The sequence below is a fragment of the Vigna umbellata genome, chromosome 4 (assembly GCF_029865625.1).
Source record: "Vigna umbellata cultivar VRB3 chromosome 4, Vumbellata_1.0, whole genome shotgun sequence".
Lineage (NCBI taxonomy): Eukaryota > Viridiplantae > Streptophyta > Magnoliopsida > Fabales > Fabaceae > Vigna > Vigna umbellata.
In genome coordinates, this window is record NC_142168.1 from 73,424,688 (window position 1) to 73,449,542 (window position 24,855).

Consider the following 24,855-nt stretch of genomic DNA (forward strand, 5'->3'; position numbering starts at 1 on the left):
TTGACAAAACCTTTTTTCATTGAGGCCAATATACAGAAAAAAAAAACCAGCAGTACCCATTTTGGGGCTCAATCACAAAAGATGATATTCATGTCAGAGTCCAATGCAGCCAATTAATCATTTGAAACATTAATAATTGGCGAATGGAAATCTGAGGGTGTCCAAAAGCAATGGAGAAATTATGGACGATAAATTCTGATAGCTTTTGTAACCTGAAGCCGGCAAAAAGGACATCTGGACACTGCAGAAGAACATCTACGACACAATACGTGACCACAAGGAACTATGTTATATCAACCTCAGAACTCAGACAAATCCGACAAATCCATGCTGCTTTCGCTGTATCAGCTTCTTTTGTTGTCTTTTCAACTTTTCCTGTACAATGTATAATGTTATTTCAAACTTATCATAAAGGTTAACTCTAAGAGATATGCATTATAAAGCATCAAGGTACCTACTTTAGTTCAATCATTACTGCGTCCTACGCTATAAAAGTAAAACTATCCCCAAAGCTTATACAACTGTAATGCAGCATAGATAGAATTTTCATTGCTTCAATTGATAATTAAAAATGGATACCCTTTTGTCCCTTGTAATATCTGACTGCACCAATACATACATATGTAAGAAAATCGTTGGTAGATAAGTTTAAGGAGGAGTTTCGTAAGTGGATATCCAAAAATTTCCAACAAGAAACCTATGTTTAAGATATCAAAAGTTTCAAGTGCGATGCGTCAAACTAACAACGGGTTCATATGACATGCTCAAATAAACCATAAAGAGTTTTCAAATGATCGTGAAATTAGAATGCCAACACGGCAAATTACCATTCAGAAAGAAAAATATTAATAATGGTATAACACAACGAGGCTATGAAATCATCGAACTAAAAATTAAAATCACCAACCTGCTCTAACACAAGAGCTGCCTGAGACTCTCTTAGATTTTCTTGCAAATTTAATGTTCTTTGAAGTAGAGCCTGCTTCTCCACATCCATTTTGATCCCAGCAGCAGACAGTATTTCATTGACTGCCTGCACCAGTTCCGCAGATGAAACCTTGCCAGACTGCTCTCTCACAGGCTGCACCTATTCACAAGAAGATACTTCTCATTCATTTAAGAAAATTGACATGAGCAATACAAAATGAACCAACAGAATGTGATAGAACTCTCAAGATTTATGTTAGGAACAAAGGCAGAAATTAAGCATAGAAGTTACTAGTAAGGAGAGAAGGGGGTTAGACAGTTAGGAAGGACTAAATTAGGCAGTTATAACACCAGTTAGGCGGTTATAATGCCTAAGTTGGTTTTCTTTTAAGGGGGAGCGTGTATGGAGGTTAGTGGTGGGTATTTTATTTTGTAACAGGTTCTGCCTGTGTAAAGGGAACTTCTTCCCTTGAATGTAGTGAATGTTTTCTGTTTTTCCATTCCAATAAAACACTGACTACCTTGTTGGTGTTAAATCTGTGTTGTTTTTCTTAAACTGAAATAGAGCTTAGGTTTCTTGTCACCAAAAAACCTAACAGAAGGCTTATTTTTAAATGGTAACAAGATATGTGACAGTTAAAGGTAGATAGCATTGAGCATAAGCCACAAACTAAACAAAAAAGTTTCTTAATTTCAAGCTTTTGGTTTCATCCCAACCTTAAAAGCTCCAAAAATATCTCTCATTTGCTGACACATTATTCATGCGTTAATGGAAAGCATAGGATGATGGATCACAAATTGCAATGCCTGTAATAAATGCAAATTTACGATACATGATACTAGTAATTAGTGAAAAGTTCCAAGGGATAAACCTGAGAATAGCTTTCTCCCCTTCCTGAGGAGCTCTCTGGGAAATCAACACTGGGCATGTTACTACTCAATAAAGGGCTATCATGCACCAGTGTTTCTTTTAGAGGACTACTAGCTGATACACTCTTAAATGAAAATACTTGTGATGAAAGGAAAAATTGTGTATCCCCCTGCGCAACTTCAATTTTAATTCTGTACAGAGCTTGACCTGCAGATGGTCTAACATCTTCCCAAACCCTACCATACTTCAGCTTTTCACCTTGTTGAGACCGCCAAGCTACTATTTCACCAGAATAAAAGGGCCTGAGTGGATGGAACTGCACAAGACGTGCATCCTGTGGCAATATTTCCTTGCCAACCATATTGCTACTCCCATTTATAGGTTCAACTTCTTTCTTATCAGAGCAGAGTTTTAAAACATTAACAACAGCAATCTCAGATCCTTCAGGACAACCAAATAAGGGCCCAACAGGCAATATGATTGGAGAGCCTAATACCTGACTGACTATAATGGCAATGAGATCAAAAAGAGAAATATAAGTTGGTGGTTCAGCAACTAGAATACAGGATCTTGATTGGTTCAAAAAATAAAGAGTTTGATGTGCAGAATCATTCTTCCACCCAGGGATGCTAAAATCTTTGCCTGCACGTGTAACATCTACAAAATTGGGCAATAGCAGAAATTTTGTTTTAAGACACTTAACAAATTGCATCTTTTCCGCAGTAGAGTTCAATATGCATTCTATTGTATCTAATGAAAAACTATTGAATGCAGGAATGTAACTGCCCATGCTTTTAACAATGGTCCAGACAGCAGTTTGAAGAGACTTGCTCGATAACTTCTGTTTGAGGGTCACCAGAAAACAGACCCCAGAGAACCCAAAGTCTGTAGTGCGTGATCCTCATCTAGTTCCTGTAACCAAACAGAAACATTCCAGTAAGTAAAAGCCTATAGCAGACAAAAGTTAGATAACAATAAATAGGAAAATGCTCCTGAAATCTTGATACCTCTACGACAATATCAGACAATTTTTTGATGCCGAGCATGATACATACTCTCTCAGGAAGATCTGCATGAACAAATCTAATCCTGGAAGTATCAATACATTTTACATATCGAGAACCATAAGAATCCACATAGACACAGGATCCTGAATGAACAAGTCTGCAGCCATCATCTGGAACTATGGCTTCTGATTTCCAGTTTGACCCATTCAATGTGTTCCCCTCAACAATTTGATCACAGATGAAATTCAAAATTTCCATCACTGCACGGAGCTCATTGGGGTTTAGTCGCTGATATCCACAAGCTTTCTGAAGATGTAATAGAAGACCCTTTGCAGCAGAGAGTGTTAACATGTCCTGGAGTCCCAAATCTTTAAGAATCTTTACAAATGGGAGATATGCAGTAGGAAGCTCAAAAGCAAATGGAGACAAATTTATCATCAGACGAGCAAAAAGAGCATCAGCAGTCACAAGGCGCGTTCCATTTGCAACAGGAAGAAATGCCACTTTGCGTAGCTCTGCCACATCTGCAATAGCACAAGTAATTAGAAATTCCAGTAACAACCTAAGCAAACCTGCTTAATCAAATGAACAGAATGATTGGAGGTTCACAGGAATATGGTAAGCCAATTGGTCATATATTAAGTGCATTGAGTAAGAAGAATCAGAGATAAATACAAAAAACATATCAGTCACACCCTTTCTACTCAACCCTTAGCAAAATGGAATAACATGAGAATAGAGAAGAACCTGAGGAAGAAAGTGAATCCCAAATTTTGTCTAAATATTTCAAAATTTCACAGGTACATTCCTCAATGTTCATTCCTGAAGCAATGGGCCAATGAGCAAGAGTGTCTTCCCCTCCATTTCTCCCAATTACCTAGGAAAAAGAAAGCTAGCATAAAATACATGTAGGTAAGTAATGTAATATAAAACATAAACCAAAAGTATCATTTTTACTTGCAAGTGCTTCAAAACTGTACAAAAAGCAGGAGGACTCCGTAAATGCAGAGGCCCCCACGAGTACTCTGGAGGAACAGTGTGTTGTTTGGAAAGAATAGGAGCACAACTCCAAGCCAGAGGCCAATCTTTAGACAAAATAGCTTCATTATACGAAGCAAGCACCCTCTTGCAACCGACATTAGGAAACCCCAGTTCAGCAGGTACACATGCAATCTTGCTAAGAAGATCACAGAAGTTGTTGCTAAAGAAAAGAGCAAAGTTGGAGAAAACAAATTCAACTACAGAACCTCCTAATGCCCACACCTCTGGTGAAACTTCAGAATGACTGTTTATTATGTCTGTCTCAAAATCATCCAAATCACCTGATTTCATGCACTCAATTCCAAGAAACTCAACTCTTTTGGCACATTCAATTATTACCTCTACCTCCGTAGCAGTCCGAAGCCCAAGTTTCCTTAGTATTCGAAGCCACCCATCTGTGTTGAACCTTTCTCCTGGAAATTTTCTTCTCTCACCAAAGAATATAGAGATTAAGATAGCATCACCAGGATCAAATAAATCTAATGGTTTCAACAGATCTGTCGAAAACTCATCAGAATTTCTAACAAATTTAGTTTCTTTCAAAGCTTCAACCACCAGCTGATCTGATTGAAGATCATGCCAATTTTTAAAAATATGTATTAATATTTCCTCCTGCTCATTCTGAGATTTTCTTTCAAAGCCGGGTAAGCCAAAGCGTACTAAGATCTGTTGATCATGCAACTCCAGCACTCCAAGGGCTCGAAGAAATGAACTTTCATTTGAATCAGTGGCACATGAAAGACAACGCTCGTCATATGGTTTTAAAAATGAATTTGAAGGGATCATGCATTGATCTTGACCTTGCAACTTAGTATAAGAACCAACAACTGTTTTATATATTGGGACAGAACGCAAAGCTTCAATTTGTTCGTGGGTATAATGAAAGTCATTGGAGAAGAATTCATCAGAAAAGAGTGAAAAAAGTGCATCGCAATTTGAAGTTGAGAGATTAGTTGGTTCAGTGAAATACCCAGCTTGCTTAGCTGCCACAAGTTTGGATGCAATGACATGGCCCAAAGATTGACCGACATAGAAAAACAATTGCTTGAAGCAGCACAATCGATAAATGCCTCATCAAATATGGGTATGTTACACTGGTTTAACATTGGCAGTAACCAGGGATAATTGGTTTTGAATCTTTCAAAAGCTGAAATATAGGACTCTGCTAAGTCAGTTTCAGAAGTATTATCCCTTGGCACCCTAACACCACTCACATAACTTTCAGCAGATTCATTTTCTGAAATCCCACTTGTCGAATTTGAGTGCTCCAAAAGAGGAGGAATGAATACCAGATGCCGCTCTCTAACACGGCACAAGACTGGTCTACCAAGAAATGCCGGAATTAGGGGCCAATCAGAGAAAAGGGATAATTCTTCCTTGAGCCCCTAAACCTTTTCCAAAATGTTCTAATCCATTCAGGTGAAGGACCCCCTTGACTTCCAGAACTAGGAAGTTTCTCCCAAGAAAGCCATGGAGCCATATTCGATCCCATTACATGGTTCACCCAATCTTCATGGAAAATTTGTTTCATATGATTGGCCAGTAAATTAAGGGAGAAGTTTTGCAGCTTTATAGAGACTGGAGGGTAAAATTAGAAAATATGCCACCTAAGAGAGGCCTGTCTATTAGTTTAGAATGAATAAATTTGTCTCCCAAGGGAAGCATCAATGACTGCTGCTCTTTATTCCCAATCCAAAGTTCATTTAAGCCCAACTTTTTTAAATTGCTAGTTCCAGTTGGAAATGGTAAGCCTTTGAGTTCTGAAGCAATTAATATGAACTTTTCGTCCCTACTTTGACCAATGGAAGTCATAGCATTACTGTAAGACCCAGGGCTCCTGATCTACCAATGTCCTCAACAACACCCCGACCAAAATCAAATAAAGCCTTCCCTAAACTTGTCATCATTTCCAATGCATCTCCAGAACTGGCTTCTCCCCGAGTAGTGGAGCCTGGAATATTACGCTGAAAAGAAGTGATTCTGTGGATATCAATTTCTCGGGAAAAAGCATTGGAAGTATCAGGATCATTATCTTTGGCTGAGGTGGATGACTCTGCTTTCTGAAAATCAGACAAGCAATATTCAAGAACATCTATATACGTGTCAACTGATTGCAGAGTAAATGGCTTTGAAGAAACCTTTAGGAGATCCCTAACCATTTTTGGTCTAATTTCTCGCACTGAAAAACGACAGCTTGGATTTCAGTCACCAATTCCCACGGTACTGAAAATACAGGATAATGCTCCTTTACAAAGCTGCAAACTGTAGCTGGAAGCAAATTACCAATCAATCCATTCCCCGGCTGTGAAAGAAACATGCCTTCGTCAGCCTTGACCAAATTTCCTGAGTACAGCTGCCATACTGGAAGGTCAACAATACGAGAATAAAATGGATGTATTACCCGGTCTTTAAGGCATTCCCAGTCTGCTTTAAGACAACTCTTGGTGGACTTGGAGGGTTGTCATCATGATTAGCTTGTTGATCAATCAGAACTTTCCTCTCACAAGATCGAGGCCAGAAGGAGTAGATTTGATCTCCATAAGCCTTCAAAGAGCGACTGATTGCAGAATAGGCACTCGAATCAAATAATGAGCTTGGAATATCTCTTCTTAGCTTCTGAATCTCCAAAACCATTTCAACATAGGAATCACATACACAAGACATCACCTCTCTGTTCCAAGATTCAATTAATTGATTTCCGGCATCAAAGTGTCCCTGAGTAGAAGCCCCTCTGTCTTGGTATTTAAAGAGATAACGACCCGTATTGTGACACACAAGAAAACAACCTATGATAGTGACAGGTAAGTTTATACAACCAGACAAAGGAAGAGGGGCCATAATTGAGCTCCTTGAGAAATCATTGGCATGATAGCCATTGCTGGATATAAGTGCTGCTATTCCAGCAACGGGAGTCAAGTTGTATGCAAGATACCTCCTGAACAGAAAAAAAAAATTGAATTTTGATAGATATTACCAAACAAAACAAAACTTTCATGAGATAAACATAACATATGGAACATAAAACTTCAATCATTACGCTTGAATGAGTTTCAATATAAACTAAGACTTCTTTACTGTCCTTCCAACTCTAACTGAAAAAGAGGAATAAAGAATGAAAAAGCTTCAGTATGAACCCTCCCTTAAGATCAAGACAAAGAAGCAATGTGCAAAGCCAAGGAGTTTTTTGCAAGAAATAAAGAAACCATGGAAAATAGCTTCCACATTCATAAACTTCTGTGTTTTCTATGGCTCTTTTGTATTTTAGAGAGAAAAAGTGCTGGATGCATCCTCAAACTGCGCCATCGATAAGTAAAAAGGTTTTTAAGTTAATAAAAGGAAAATGGCAACCAAGTTATTGTAAAGCATTGACACAGATCATACAAAAGTTATTGTAAGACATCAACATGAGTTTTTGACATCCATGCAATTCAAATATAACCATACCGATCAAGAGCCATATTTCTGGTTTGCCCAGAACCCAAGCTGAGTGCAACAAGCCATCTATCAATGACTGTAGTTCCTTCTGAATATAAATTCACATCAATTACATGCATCTTTATCATCGCATTGGAGCTGCTAAATATTCTTGATAATTGAAACTTTCTCCATTTCTTTTCAGAAAATGGATTCCTCAAAATAGAAGATGATGGGTCAATGCTTATAGAAAAATTCCGCCTTGGATTAGAATGTCCTTCTTCCCACGTTGATATGGATACCTAGAAGAAATGCAATTTCACTCTGGCTCAATAGAATCATGAAAATGTTCCAGACAAGAGTCCTCTCATATGGTAGAAATTACAAGTAAGACATATTAAGTATACAGGTGTTTTGTATGAACAATTTTCTAACAATAGTAGATGATAATGAGTTCAATAATAGAGATAAGCCATCCACATATATAAATAGACACATGCACATGCACCAAGAATCATAATTACTTCTTGACTATTTCTTCCCTAAAAAAGTAGTCCTTGATCAGATCTGTAGTTAAACAGTTAATTAGCCATGTAATTAGTACTTGTTAGAATATGTATTATATATATGTAGTTGGTATTTAATGTAGGTGTTAGTAGCTGTACATATGAGTTGCTGACGAAGAAGCTAACAAATTAACAGATAGCTAACTAAATCCAACAGAAAATCTAAAGGAGTTAACAGTGAAATGCAAATATAATGTAAAAGCACTTATACATAAAGTTCCCATCTCTAATATATGGTATGGATAAGATAGACTATGGAGCATAATAAACGTGTGAGACTTCCAACTCACTTAAAACCAACAACTTTCACCTTTAACTATTAGTCCCTTTCACACATTGTAACCTCACCCCACTGGAAGACTTTTCTCCTACATTTTCCCCATAGACATTGCCAATTTTTGGGATCTTCGAGGGAACCATCAGCGAGATCTTGACTAAAGAGCTAGGAACCAACCTCACAAGGCACCAAGACACCACTCTATACCCAAAACCTTAATAGATGGGTATGTGGGTCTTTCTCCATGTATATTTGCTCATCTTCCTCCTTTTCACCTCCCAAATCACATTTGAACACTCAAGTGAGTTCCTTCCTCACATTGTAAGTTTCATAAAAAACCAAATCCATTTCCCCCCAAAGAGCATTAGATTTTCACCACATCAAATCACCAGAATTTCTTGCTTGAATTTGTCACAACCTAATCTAGCATGCATGGCTCATTCACATCCCATAAACCTCAACTCAACCAAATACCTCCAAACAAATATTTCCCCACATTCCATGTGAACATTTAATTCCCCAAGTTCTATCCCGAATCCCAAAGAAAATCTAATTTCAACCTGTTAAATCCCATTTGTTCTGCCTTGCTGCATGAAGAATAGAACAGTACTAAATTTACCTGTAAAACTGACTTCAGAAACAGGAGTGCTCTAGATCCATGCTTCATAAATATGTCAATAATATGCCTTATTCTGTTTGATCCAAGGTCAGGTCCATCCTTCAAGCAATCAAATGATAAAGGCATCCGAATAATGGTAGAATCAGCTAATGACCACAAGTCAGTCTGCTCAATGAGCATTGGACTAAATTGATCACAAAATCGTTGAGTCAGATCATTACCTGCAACCTCAAGAGTAAACAACTTTATGTTCTACAATTGTATAGGAATTTGGCTATTAGATTTCAAAATTAAATAAGAGAATACTTATGAACTTTTATTTTATAAAAAAATACTCCACATAAGGGAGAAGTACAAAAGTAACACTACGAAAATGCATATTAAAATAAACTTAAATCAAGGATACTGATACCAAAAGGCTTTCCAATCTTGAAGCATAGCCAATAGGGTACCTCTCATAAGTAACCATTAACTAACACCATGAAAAGGATCAAAGAATATTACTCAAAAAACAAAAGTTTTGGAATTGCTTTACAATTTAGGAACAATTAACCTTTGCACGACTAACCATGACAATAACCAGCTACTCACTAACCACTGTTTGAACATTATTAACCAAGTCAGGGATTATTCATTCCAAAAGAAAAAAATAATTTAACAAAGATTTTTGCAAGACAAATAAAGTATAAACTTTGAGGGCTTCAATGAACTTGACGGACGGGTAAAGAGAACAGAAAATATTTCAATGAACTATTGCCATTAGTCTTGCATTTTCTCTTCTCTGACTTGGCTCTGTTATTGGGAAAATGATACTTATACGACTTTTTAACATTTTGGTATAAAAGCACATGATACAAGTTGTGTGCTCTACAATTCTCCAGTCAAACAGTCCCTACCATCTGACATAGTAAACTATGTCTGCAAGAGATCAACCTAGAGTACTCACAGTACACTTCCAAAAGTTATCAGTAGTAGAAAAGTGAAAGATAGTAAATGGGTCTGAAATGGAAAACGTTAGAAACTATTTAATTATTTTGCATTAACTCAGATGATTAGCGCACAGTATACCTATCAAAGAAAACATCTTTGCTGACGGGGCATTTGCCAAAGGTGTACCAAGTACCAAGCCACGAGGATCAAACATATAAAAGAAGCCACCAGACATGACTGAGAGAAGATCACAGATGGAATAGCAGCTAACCAATCCAAACCATAGTTAATTGTGTTGCCACGCAATCTCCATGGAGGACGGAGCTGGAGATTACTAAATTCCTCTCGACTCAAGCAAGCACCTTCGAAGATTACTACAAGGGCAGGCCCTTGGAATTCACCTGTATAAAGAAATCATACCATGTTAACTGCAATTTAGAAAAGTAATCCAAAACAGCTAAACACAGTATGGTCATCTCACACTCAACAGAGACTATCTATGGGTATTCCATAAGTTAAGCTAGCCAACATTGGCATCCAATGATATTTGGAAACATTGTAAGAAAATAAGTCCCTGTGCACACATCTAATTCTGGAGTCTGAGGATAGTCAGGATAAGCAGCCCTAACAATCTAACCCACTGAGCAGGGAAGTTGTTTCTAGGACTCGAACTTGATGCCACAATGCACAATGCAGTAACCTAACTGCTTGATGAGAAGGGAAAATTCACCTAGAGCTCTAGAAGAACATCCAAACATGATACATCAATCGAGAAATATCCTCCTATTCAATGAACCAAGTCTTTGGTAGTCCTTTATAAAAATTTATGGTTCAAGTAGGTTGACTCACTAGGCATGGTGGGCTGGAAGGGCAGCAGCCCATTATCTCTCCACTATAGAAAACCAAAATTATTGACTACTCTTGTTAGCCAGTGTATCATTCCTCCTCACATGACCTCCTCGACAAAAATAACAGTCATTTTGTTGAAACAAATGACTATACATTACCTAAACAAAAATATCCAAATTTTCTAAAACATAAAAATTACCTAAATTGTGCTGCAGCAGGGATTGGCGAGGATGTTCCCTTTATCATAAACCAGGTGTAATCTCTTGGCTTGGCAGCAATCTGCCAACTCAAGAAGGTCAAACAACAAAAACTCATTGTTTCCATACAGCGCCAAAAGTTCATTTACTTTATTGTAGTCCATGCAGGGCAGATCTTTAGTCAAATCATCACTGACTAAAGAAAGGCATCGAACTGACTGTACACCAAGCTTGTCAGCCAAATCATTGCCTATAACTGGATGCACAAAATGTCTACCAATAAGGGAGCTGTTTTCCAGCCAAGGTGCATCATTATATACAAGATCTCCTGCTTGCATAAAACTCCAAAATCATTAGGAATCAACAAGGGACTATCAAAAGTCTCAAAAAGTGGCTTCTCCAAGCAACACTCTACTATGGCTTCAAGGACACAATGGACAAAATTTAACTGATCTGTAGACAGAGGAACCCCGTGCACATCATTCTGCAACCTTTGTAATACTTGAAGATAGTCTGAAATACCAAAACTCAATCTAACTCCCAGCTTTATCAACAAATCTTTATACTCTGATAGTTCAGATGGAACAACATACAAATAAGGTGTAAATTTTACAGGTGAATCAAATGCCAGTGCATTTTGTGATACAAAATCATCACCAATCCAAACCCATGAAGCACCATCCAACCCTGCTTTCAGGTTATTGATATCCTCAGTATTAATAAATTCCTGCAATTTTGAGTAAAGGTAAGGTATTTCCTTTTGCAACTGAGCTTCAAAACTGGGATCCAGCAGTGAATTTATCTTAAGCTGCTGATAGGATTTAGATAGCTCAACTAACTGCCTTGTTAAAACCCCAACATTTGGGCAATCCATCCACCCAAGTTTAGTTTGTAGATATGTAGTGTCACATTCACCATCTAAAATAAACATTGAGGAAGATACCATCCACATCTGTGATTTAGGCCTCACACTAGTAGGGGGTGCAACAACTTGGTTATTGGATTTTAACCACGGAAGTCCCATAACAGCTGGATTAGAAATTACTGGACACCAAGAGATTAGCTTCAATTCAGACCAAAATTCTTCTTCTACCATATCAAATGCTGAGCTGCTACAAAATAAATCAATATCAGTCAGGTAGGTCTCTTCTTTAGGGAAACCATCATATACAAAAGCATCATCCGTTATGCTGCTACTTTCCAGAGCCACACCACCTTGTTGATCATCATTCTTACTTCCAACTTTATTTGAGAGCTTATAGGCTAATGTATCTAAAAGATGCAGTAACTCTCCACCATGTTTGGAGGCATCAATGTTCCCAGAATCATGCAAGAGGCTAACTGACCTAGCACAATCAAGCAAGCCAGTAAATCCTAGAGTTGTCCTAAGTCCAAGGCAAACTAAAGCATCCAAAATTTCGGGATCAAAGAATTTGTCGAAGGAAAGAAAGCATTTCCATGAAGCATCTTTTTAAGGTGAGGAACCCGAGGATCATAAAGCCTGCAATAACATTCTAGTCAGCAATCCAAATGTCAGTTTTTATATAAGTAAAACACTTAATCAAGAAGCTTAACTATTCAAGGATAAAACATCAGTACAAGAAAGCTGCAGCTGAAAATTCAGTGTTTATTTACATAAATTACTTGAAACAATTTACAGATGCTTTGATGTCTAATTACAATTATATCAAGTAACTATCCATAACTTGTTTTGATCTTTTTCCTTCTACACCAATCTCTATCAAAGGTCTTAGCCAGTATTTTAGTTTAAACTCAAATCTATCACCACCTCAACCATCTGTAAATCCAGTGTCCAGTACTTCCCTCACATCAAATTTTGGTGCAACACCCTCTATGTCTACTAGTGTTAGTTCATCTTCTTCTGAATTAGTATCTCCTATTGCACCTTTACTTAATACTCATCCTATGCAAACTCAACCTAAATCTGGTATTTTTCAAAACAGAGTTCATCCATCCTTGTTATCTCATTCTAATCCTACCAGTGTCAAACAAGCTCTTAAAGATGAAATTGGCTGGTTGCATTACTACAAGAATATGATGCTCTAATGAAACAAAAGACTTGGGATCTGATACCCTTAGCCTCTAATAGAAGGGTTGTTGGTTGTAACTGGGTTTTCCAAGCAAGGAAAATGCAGATGGCTCAATAAATAAGTATAAAGCTCATCTTGCAGCAAAAGGTTTTCATCAAGTCCATGGTTTTTAATTTTCATGAAACCTTTTCTCCAAAACTAAAACCTGTTACAATCAGAATTATTCTTATTATTGCTCTCTCTCATGGGTGGCAATTGCTTCAACTTGATGTCAATAATGCCTTTTTGAATGGTTATTTTGTTAAAACAATTTATGTGCAACAACCACATGGTTTTAAAGCAAGTGATAAATCTCTTGTTTGTATGTTGAATAAAGCACTCTATAAATTAAAACAAGCCTCGAAAATTTGGTTCAATCATTTACAAACTACTCTTCATCAGTTTGGTTTTGTTAATAGCACTAGAGATACCTCTCTTCATCTACAAATGGAATCAGATGTTGTCTACTTTTTGGTTTATGTTGATAATACAATCATAACTGGAAGCTCTGTTATTCTCATTCAGAATATTACAGCCAGACTTCTACAATTTTTTCCTTGAAACTTGGTCAACTGAACTATTTTCTTGGCCTTCAGAACAAATATTTATCTGATTATTCTATTCTCATGACACAGACAAAGTATATAAGATACTAGTTTCATAAAACACATATGCTTGAATCTCATTCAATTTCAGACCCTATGATCTTCAGTTGCAAGTTGTCTAAACATGGTGCTGATCTTTTTTCAAATCTTACTTCATATCATTCAGTGGTTGGTACTTTGCAATATGTCAATCTTACTTGGCAAGAAATTAGTTTTGTTGTAAACAATGTTTGCTAGTTATGGCTAACCTACTTGATTCTCATTCGGCTATAGTTAAACGCATTCTAAGGTACCTTAAAGGAACATTGTTTCATAAATTACACCTTCAATCTTTATCACTGGGACATTCTATATCTTTGAAAGCCTTTTGTGATGCCAATTGGGCATTAGGTATTGATGATAGAAGATATGTCAGGAGCAACAACTTTTCTTGGTTCTAATTTGATATCCTGGCAGTCTCACAAGCCGCAAGTTATTGTTCATTCCAATAAGCAAAATATAGAAGTTTAGCACAAACTTCTGATGAGCTATCATGGATTACTACGTTGCTTATTGAACTGCAATTTCCTTTTACTACAACTCCTTTTTGTGACAGTCAAGGTGTTGTCTGTTCTCATAATCCAGTTTTTCATAATCAAACTAAGCACATGGAGATGATGTTTTCTTTGTCAGAGAGAAGGTTATGGCCAAGCAACTATTATTTATCATATTCCAGCTCTTGATCAATAGGTGAATGTTCAAACCAAGACTCTGTCTTCAACTCGTTTTGTGTTTCTTAGGAGCAAAGCAAGTCAGTTTGTATAGTTTGTGGATGTATTAATAGTAAGTTTTCTTTGAACAGCTATAGGTTTATTTGTAAGCTACTTTGTACGGCTTTTAGTTCTTATATAGCTGTTAGTAAGCAGTGCCTATAAATACATCTTGTACTCATACCTTCAGATGTGAAAATACATAATAAAAATTCATTTCGTGTTCAGTTCTCTTTCTCTCTTTTCACTCACAGTTCAGTTAACCGAAGAAAAATTTATTCTGGTACTGACCATTTAGAAGAAAAATCACAGAAAATGCATGCACCTTAAAATACAATAAAGGAAGATAACTTATTGATAGATATTGTAATTTTATTTTAAAAAATAGGATATTACCTTGATGGTTGTTGCCAAGATCCATCGGCTGCCTGAACAAATTGGGCACACGAGAATGAAGACTTGAGAGAGAGATCCTCTTCAACCAAATGCTGCACGTCATGCAGAATGGCCAAACAAATTCTTGCCTTGAAACGAACTCTGACATGTGATTGAAAATGTAATCCTTGTAGAATTCCACTTTAGTTGGTTCTTTCATTCCTAAATACCTTTTCATAATGACTCGCTCTGTTTCTGATTCAGTTCTTAAGAAATTATCATTTAAGAGATCTTCACAAACACCAGTAGGACCAAGCCATTTAATAGGACTACTCAAACTAACTAGTTTTCTGCTTTTGTAAGACTCAAATATTGGAAGGTGTTTGATGATTTCAATATGCATGTCATCAATTTGCTCTTCGGAGAACCATTTTGTTTGGAGAATAAAACTTCTTAGTTCATGAAGCTCCCCTTCAGATACATCTGTAAAGATCCCCTCAATCTTATGTGGTTCCAAAGCAATAGCCAGAAACACATTTAGTACACCTCTTGCTGTTGCTGACTGCACAAAGCAGTCCAATTTAGGGTGATCCAATAACAGATCATGTCTCAAGAATAAACATCCAACCTTCACTAACAAAGAAGACATCTTCTCACTCCATCCATCATTTCTTATCACATTCAACTTTTGTGCTAACTGCATCAGGCAGTCATCCCCAACTGGCAATATAGGCCACTTAGAAAACATGATAAGATCATCACAATATGATTTCAGATAGTTCCACAGTAGTTGCAACCACTCTACACTTGGTTGGCCATGAATACCAGGAGTCCAACTTACTTGCCGAGCATGTTGCCACTCTACAGGAAGTAACTTCACAAGAAGTTTCTCAAGCAACTGGCATGACAGGAAAGAAATGTTTGTTCCATCCGTTTCGGCAATGTAACAAAGTTTTCTATGAACTTCTTCAGGAATAGCACAATCTACAAGTTGATGAGGAATATAATCTTTCAGAAGGCCGTATTCATCACCACGTGCAATGTAAACTCTTTCTCCAGCTCCCTTCATATCAATTGATGTAAAGGAACCATCTGCAACTGGTAACAAAGGCAAGCCGCATAGGGCATCAAACTGCAAGGATTTTTGCAAGTCATGTAAGCAATATTCAAGAGTCAATATCATTGCATCCCTGTCTTTGAATTCGCGCTTCCTTCTGATTAAAAGGGTCCTTAACAGCTTAGGAGTCATAAAATGCAATGATGGACAGATTTCCATAAACCTTTCAGAAAGTGACTGTGGAAGAGTAATGACAGGTAGAGAAGCCCCAGACAACGCTTTTACAAGCTCAGCTGCCTTGGGGAAAGTAAAATCAGGAAATATAGCATGTTTGGTTGAAGTCCACTGTCCTCCTCTAGCTTCTGTATATAATACACGGAGATTAAACTGAGCAACAAATTGATAGAGTTTCCGCACTGCTGATGCCCAAGGTTCTAACCCTAATGTTGTTGGCCATAACGAGAAGAACAAATTGCAAGGGCCGATCTCTGATGCTATTTTCTCAAGCAAACGACCATATGCAGGGGCAACAACATTTTCAAGGAGGAAAATATTCCACTCTGAGCGTTTTCTTCCACCTCCAGCCATATCAGAACCAAACCAGATATCCCTGCGATTTGATGACAATTCAAAGTATGCATTCACATGAGCAGGAAGACCAGTACTGATTGGTAAAGGTAAAAAGCAGAATGCACGACCTTCAAAATTCTCCAACTGATGATTAGGCAAACTAACACTTTGAAACAGATCAGGAGAAACCGTGCAATCATTCTCCCCCTTTGAACTTTCAACCATGTCAATTTCAACCTTGACAGAATTCAAATATGCAGCAACACATGCCCATGGAACAAAATTGTAATAGCTACTATTGGCTGTTTCAGATCTTTTCTTTTGAGCATTCCCATCACCTAAACATTCTGTGGTTATCCAATAGTGTGAAGTACGAGATGATGTGCTTTGTTCAGTAATTATGATCTTCTGGCATTTATAAGGCAAATCTCTGCCAATGGATAGACTTAGTTTCTTCAGAAACTGAACTCTATTCATTCCAACACGTCTACTTTCCTTGAAGAAATTGAACACATCCTGGGCTTCAGCAGATCCAGTTTCAGGCTCACCTATACAGGTTCTGCATACACGGTGCAGCAGGTGCATTTCATTCATTGTTCCTTCCTTCACAAAAATAGAGATAGATTTCACATTGCGCAGGAAAAGTAATGTTTCAGAAACAACCTCAGAAAAAGAAGTAAAAAGAGATCTGACATCTTCAGGTGTATAAATTTCCTTTTTGATTTGGCTCCGAGAGGCAACACCTGCACTTCTAAGAGGGAATCGAAATAATGTACCAGGAAAAGGATGTTGCAAATCACAGCCAAAATGTAGCATTGGGGAAAATTGGTCAGGAAATTGCTCCAAAATCTTTCGTCCCACAAATTTAATTCGTAAACCAGGGTGTGAAGGAGAAATCCCAGGCAAATTACTGGCATGGGGATCAAACATTACAATATTTTCTCCCGAAACAAACATAGGGATGTCAGTAAAGTGATAGACACAATTAAATCCTAGTCCAAATCTCCCAATTGCAAAAGCCTTCTCAAGTTTACTTTCTTGACCAATACGCGATATTGCATAAAGATCTTGGGGGCTAAAAACTGAGTCATTGAAACAGTATAGAGCAGGACCTTGCCAATCAGCCATTTCAGGAGAAAGAATAGAAGAAGTCCCATAGTGAGAATTATCCAAAAGAAATATTACTTCAGAAGCTCCAGCATCTTCTGCATTTTGTACCAGCTCAAATAGGGTCCCAGGTCCATCAGCATACATTTCAAGTATGTGCTTGAGCCTTGTAGTCAAAGCCTCATGCTGTCCAAAAGCCTCAGCAGCTCCAGACAGGCCAAAATTCATTGAATCTGAGCTCTCTGCCAGCAACATCCGACGAAGAGAGCAAACTCCAAGCTTTTCTGCTACATCATTAGAAATGTTTCCATGCACAAATTTTTGTACTGTTTTCTTTGCATTCCAAGCCACATTTGGAGGACTGCCAAATGAGCCATTGGAATCATCTGAGCCAAGCAACCAGGGGGCATCATTATAAACCAAGTCACTAGCAAGAAATAGTCTACCTGACACATCTGGCAGATAGAGCTGGACTTTTTGTTCATAATGGTAAACTTCAGCTAAATGATGCACTATTAGTGTGACGGCCCTTATCTCCTGTGTGTCAAGAGGAGATGATCCCTTTCTAACTGCCATCCTATGAAGAATATTAGCATAATCAGCAGGTTGCAAGAATTCACGAATACCAAGTTCAAGAAATAATTTTTTGAAAACTGCCAAATCAATTGGGATAACACGAATATATGGAGCCAAATGAAGAGGACCATCTAGGACAACTTCCTCAGAAGTTGCAAATCCATCCCCCACCCAAATCCATCGACATCCTTCAAGAACAGCTTTTACAATCTCAATCTCATCTGAAGACATCATTCCAGTCAGTATTGAATATATTCTCGGCATTGACAGAGCTAATTCCTGCCTAAGAACTTGATCAGACACAATCTCATTATTTTTCCCAAGCTCCAGTAACTGTGCAGCAATTACACCTCCTCCAGGTGGGGACATCCATCCTAGACCATACAATAAAGCTGTGGAAGAGCATTCGACGTCCAATATCCGCATGCTAGCTGAGACAAGCCACAAATCACTTAGTGGCCTTACAAGTTTTGGAGGAGCAACCATTGATGAGACAACTGGCCATGGTAATGACTGAAAAGGGTTAGTGACTAGAACTGGGCACCAAGAAATCAGCCTTAGGTCAATCCAGAATTTTTCAAGATCAGATTTTGTGTTGCTAGACCTAAAAGCAGTTGTTGCTCGTGATAATATTCTGTTAACTGCTCCTTTATTATCAACAACTTGATCAGGAAGCCACTTTAGTGCATTAACTTCAAGGTAAGAGAAAAGCACTTTCCCTCTTAAGTATGCCTTTTGTTGATCCTCATGCATCAAACGCTCGATGCATCGAGCACATTCTAAAACAGTATCTGGAGACACAGAAGTTCTAAGTCCCAAGCCTCGTAGAATATTAAGTATTTCAGATTCTCGAAAAGCACCAGCAGGGAAATTATCTGAGTCTTCTAGTAATGCATATAGTTCTTCATTACAAGGATCATACAAAACTAAAGGACACTTAAGACCACCAGTGAGTGTCGGTATGAATTTCAAATTTTTCAATGAGTCCCTAATATATGCATCTTCAAGGGACAAAAGAGCCAAATTTTGTAAAACCGATAACATTATGCTATCCCGAACATCAGCTTGCAACTCGCTAACTCTATTAAAAACATGTTGCATGTAAAACTGTGCTTTACCCATTCTCTCGACTCCATAACATCTCGACAAAATATCCTCTTCAACTTTCGAGGATTTGACCATGAACTCAATGCCAACCAGAATAATGTCCGGCACATCTAATGGTGGTAAGTACTTTCGAGGATTTTCTAAAGCAGAAAATTGGAAATCTTCAGCAGACTCTCTTCCGTAGACTCTAAATATAGGTAATCTCTTGCAAAACCTTATGCTAAATTCATCCATAGAGGGTCCAACATACCATTTAGGATCAAGAAGAAATCTCCGGAGTTCATTTCTCTCTTCAGTTGCTAGACTATCAAGTGAAGCATACATAACTTCAGGACTTGAAACTGCATTAAATATTGATTCCAAAACACCTGTTGCATTGTCATCACATACATAACTAGATATATCTGGATGCTCAATTACATAATTTGGATTCAATATATGACATCCAACTTTCACAAGGATACCCTGTAACATATCAGAGATTTTGCTTCCATTGATCATTTTCAATTGTCTAGAAGGTCTTAACAGATGCCCTGATGTGGAAGGCAAAATGGCCAATCACTAAATAGTGGTAATATTTCAGTGTGCTTTCCAAGGTATTGCCAGAATAGCAGAAACCATGATGATGTTGGCTTTTGACAAGAGTCAGGGTTCCAGAACACTTTACTTTTATATTTCCAGTCACCTGGCATAAATGCAGGGAATAGCTGGGCAAAATGGTGAATACTAAAAAATGACATTGGTTTTTGAGGACATCGCAATAGCAGATAGTCTGCTTAATATATTGGGAGGAATGTTCTGATCAATTACTCTATCAGAAACCAGTTGCATAAGCTTGTATTCTAATTCATCACAAATGAATAAGAAACTTCTTTTGATGCTTCTGAAAATGATGCAAAATTGCCATTAGCCAAAGGAAGTAAAGGAAGATCATAAGCCTCTTTTCCAACATCATCATCAACCAAGTCCTCTAGGCAATATTCGAGCAATAGAAACCTGTACTGTCTGCTCAAATAATTAAGTCTACCATTTTCCCTAAGAAATTGGCGTACTGTACCAGGTGTAACCACCTTGCTTGAGCTATACTGTAAAAGCAAGTCAAACAATGAACTAGGTATATGCACAACTGGCATTCCCAGCTTCATCAAAGCCAAACCAAGGTCCTCACTTCTGGAAATTTTCATCATGAAGAAAGGCTTCACTTGGTGATACCCAACTTCCTCCATTGACATCTGAATACATAACTGTAGCATGACCAATACTTTTGTATATTTGTTCAACCAATATATTCCATGGCTCTTCAAAAGTGCCAGTAGGCCACAAAGAATAGTAAAAGGTCTGTTGGGCCCAACAATTCTTTAATACCAAGTAGCATATGCATAAAAGTAGGAGCAACAAGATCTTCCAGAAGAAGCCTATTCCAGGTAGAACGAACTTTTCCACTTCTATCCATGTCATCCCCAAACCAGATGCCACGTCGATTTGATGAGACCTCAAAGAATCCATTGACTTGTACACTAAGGCCAGTTCTAACAGGTAGTGGAAGAAAACAGAAAGCCTGACCAGTCCTAAGAATATTGTTCTGTAAAAAAACACATACAGCAATAAGAGGAATGGACAATGTATATAAACAAAGAGTTCCAAAAAAGCAAGTGAAAACTATAGTGTACACTGCATTTGTTCTTCTATGAAAAGGGTCAAAAGTTGTGTCAACTTTCGTATAATAAGTTAGATGCAAGAGAAGAAGGGTAACTAGGGAGAGCACTTCCCGGTGTTATCTTGAAAACCTGGACGACCAATCACCTTTTCACTTCTCTGATTTGAATGTATGAAAGCATTAGTATATTATTCAATTAAAAATGGCTCAATCAATTTAATGAATTTACTTTTGTTCCATTTTATTTTCCTTTTTATCTTTCTATTAATTTTTTTATGTATGATTAAGACATAAAAGGGTCTTTAACCAAAATGTTATTTTATTGTGTCTTCTATCCTATATTAAAGGGTTTCAAATCTATCCCAAAAGGATTGAGATACAAATTAAAAGGAAGAAACATTTTTCTCTTCCCCTGGTAGTTCAAACCACAAAAACCAATCTCTCCTTTCAGAGAATGTTTAGTTGTCTCTCATTCTCAGTTGCACTTTCAAAATACCTCTTGGTAAATATTAATATGTATATGATTTAAAATAGTTGACCAAGCCATGTTGATATCAGAAAATAATCTATTCACTTCATTTCTGTTAGAATCTGTTTTATTAGCTGTATTATTTCTGTTAGGATTTGTGTTTTATTGTTTCCTTATTTAGGAGATTATAATTACAGTATATGATGGGGATATCCCTGAATCATAGGGATATGGTTGTCTAGGAGCTATTATTATACTTCCTAAAATAGCTTTCTAGCCTTGTATGTATAGATTGTATTCTCAGCATAAAAAATGAATTATTCTACCCTAAATTATAACAATTTCGGTCCATAAGAAGGTTAGTAGAGAAAAGTTGTGTAGAGAGATCCAAAGCTTGTTAAGAGGCACAGGAATGAAGTATCTCATGTAACTGGAAACAACTAACAAAAAATCTTGAAAAAGATCTCCATTTTGTACCAAAAGCAAATCATAACACTATCAGTAGAACAGTAGGTAGCATTGTATATGAAGTCAAATAAGATAGTTTCAAAGATTGGGATGCACCATCACTCCGACGTATATACCTAGAAGGCATTGTTATAGTCTACATTGCCTGTAAAAGATTCAAGTTCTATGATCAATAAACTCCTACTTTCTAAATGAAATTTTGCATGTGATATCTTTTCATAGGTAACTTTATCACTTTGATCATATTCTTATTTACACTGGGACACCTATAAAATAAAAGCAAGTTCCAATGGACGTATCATACATCATGGAAAACATAACATATCATAATAAATTCACCATGATGGCTATTTGTTGTAAGCAATAAACTAAAAATAAATCTAGAACCACAAAAGCAATCAAGAATTTAAACAATAAACATACCACGAAGATGCAGTATCCTACAAGAACAAAGGGAAAGAAAGGAAAGCAAAGGACCAAAAAACATACAAAGTTGTAACACATCAAGTATAGAGCTCTAATCCACTTGATATCCTATTAAAGATACATCACTGATCTAAATGCCAAATCTAGAACACAAACAAGAAACAGCCTCATTGCATTTTTCTCTGAAACAACCACCCCATTGATCTCCCAAAACATCTGACCAGAGGAGTAAACTCTTTTCAAACTCATTGGACGAGCCCAATAACCTTTTATACTTCAAACAGAGTTACATGCTTTACTTTCAATCATCAATTGGAGTCAAAATTAATTGGAGGGCTGGATGAACCAAAATGTTCGTAAATGGTCCATGCCTTTCAACTGTGTTCACATCCACACTAAGATGACAGTTAATAATGGGGCAGAACCAAAAGCAAATCTAAATTTATAGTAACAAGAATTCAATGTGTATGCACGGGAGAGAGAGAGAAGAGGTTGGGGCAACAGCAAAAGGATAAGATATTGAAAATTACATTCGATAAATTTTCAGAAATGCATGCCGCAATTGATGCCCATGGCAGCAAGTGAATGTCATAATCTTTTGATGCAGTAGTAGCAAAAGAGCCAATCCTACTAGATGCTGCGGCCATGGTTTGCACCACATAAAATCTCTCGGTTTGCCTCTTAGCTTCATCACCACTTATTCTCTCACTTACAAAGTCCAACTGAAATGCATCCATTTCAGCTGTAGTATTTAAATGCTTAGACAATCTGACCAGTGCCTGTCGATGCCAAACTGTATCATCAGATACTGAACTGACAGAACATGAATGAATTTTCTTAGGTTCAGATTCTCCAACATCCCACAAATACATTTCAATGCACAGCACACTCTTAAGAAACAGAAGTGCCAAAACTCCTTCTTCGAAGAGTTGAACAAACATGGAGGAAATGTCTTCTGGTGAATATGCTTGCCTTGAGAGCTTACTTCTGACTGCCTGGTCTGCATTTCTCAAAGGAAAACGGAACAGTGTTCCAGAAAAAGGACTTTGCATGTCACAACCAAAAGCACAATATGGGGAAAACTGGTCCCTGTAAAAGGAGAGGGCAGATGAGCCAGTGAAATCAATCCGCTTCCCGGGATTTGCTGCAGAAACTCTTGGAAGATAAGCACCCTGAGGATCAAACAATACAACATATTTGCCGCTCACAAAAGAGGGAAGATCTGTCAAATGGTACACTGAGTTGAAGCCAACCCTAAAATGTATATGCAGAACAAAATGACAACAAGAATTAGAGAAATGCAAAGAACCCAAACATCAGGTTAATATGACTTTTTTTCCAAAAAACAAATGATAGACGGAGAAAGGGAAATTGGCAACTGGCAGCGTTGGTTACTGAACAAAATGACAATTTTGAAAGAGTAATGGTATAAAAACACTCCTATAAATCAAGCACCTCATTACCACCTATCCCGTCTCTCTATCTCTATCTTCCTATCATTCCTACACTTCTCTCTTTTACTCTCTTTCTCTCTAGATGTGAATACCATTTAAGTGTCCTAGGACAACTCTCCTTTTCTTTTTAAAAATGAGTGCAACCATATATATAGGTACACTAAATGACAAACACTAAAATGAAGAACATCCCCCATTCAGTTTATGAATAAAAATCATTATGGCATTCTCACACGTCAATCTCATTATCAGAGCCTTTACATTGCAGTACAGAAAGTCCAGCTTCAGTTCCGACAGTTCACTCGCACATGAAAGGGAAAAGATCAACAAAAACAAACCTTCGCACTACATTTTTACATTCTCACAAAACACATAAAATACTAAAAGCATTCATACTCTCCATAACTCTATTCATCAATCGTCAACGACCACACATCACTTATCTCACCATAATGTCCGGTTACAACTACAACAAAAAATTTAACAAACGTACTATATTTTTGAAGCTGTCACAGAGCACGCATAAGCTAGAAAAAACAATCAAAATTCACAATTATACAACTCCTTCGTCAATCATCTAGAACAAAACACATATCACTTCTCTCACCATATTTTCCAGTTAAAACTGCAACAACAAAAACTTTACACCAAAACCAGTGCACTACATTTTTTAACTTCTCACAAACACGCATAAAATACCAAAACCACTTATAAAAAAATAGAACATAACAACACAATTCCGTTGTCAACGACCACACATCACTTCTCGCTATATTCCAGCAACAACTACAATTACTTCACACCTAAATCCTTGGATTGAACCAAACATCAACACAAAACAAATAAACAACATCAATCAACATAATCACAGTTCAATTGAACAAGTTGGATAAGACCGCGGCGAAAAAAGAAAGTACCCGAAGCGACCGGTCTTGGAGGCCTGTCCATGCTTGGCGCTTCCGCCGATCTTGGAGATGCTGACGAAATCGTCCTCGGTGAAAACGGCGTTGTTGTAGGCCAGCAGAGCGGGTCCCTGCCACTGAGCAAGAGAGTTCGTGAGCAGCGAGTCGCCGCGGTGGGTGCGGCGATCGAGGCAGAGCGAGACGGTGGTGGCGCCGGCGTCGTCTGCATTCTGTACGAGCTCCTTGAGGACCGTGGTTCCCTCCGGATAGTTCAGCAGAACCTCGCGGATGCGGCGAGTGAGATCAACCGTCTGCCCGAAATCTTCTAGAAAGATCGATTCCGGAGCCATTGTTCTACGGCGCTCGATTGCGCATACGAAGACTATGGTATTCCGATGATGCGATAGGTTTTAATTTTGATTCAGTTTCATCGTCCAAGTAAAAAGAATAACAGAAAGAGAAAGAGAAAAGAGAAAAAGAGAAAAGGAGAGAAGAACTTTCTTTTATTCTGGTGATTTTGTTGTCAGAAGAATTTCGCGGTTGTT

General features: G+C 37.6%; 1 protein-coding gene across 1 annotated transcript; it reads right to left on the bottom strand.

The window, feature by feature from the left end:
- LOC124844638 (uncharacterized) lies at positions 1-24,855 on the bottom strand. Its single transcript, XM_088114408.1, is given in 31 exon segments — positions 1-286; positions 289-375; positions 904-1,087; positions 1,800-2,659; positions 2,662-2,710; positions 2,806-3,329; positions 3,553-3,682; positions 3,763-4,874; positions 4,877-5,224; positions 5,227-5,421; positions 5,424-5,681; positions 5,684-6,034; positions 6,037-6,294; positions 6,297-6,781; positions 7,291-7,562; positions 8,723-8,943; positions 9,791-9,931; positions 9,934-10,053; positions 10,701-10,742; positions 10,745-11,038; positions 11,041-12,138; positions 12,141-12,199; positions 14,539-14,653; positions 14,656-19,485; positions 19,488-19,663; positions 19,665-19,797; positions 19,800-20,107; positions 20,109-20,266; positions 20,268-20,516; positions 22,485-23,208; positions 24,326-24,855. Coding segments are annotated over 31 exon segments (14,223 nt in total). The 5' UTR covers positions 24,661-24,855; the 3' UTR covers positions 1-179.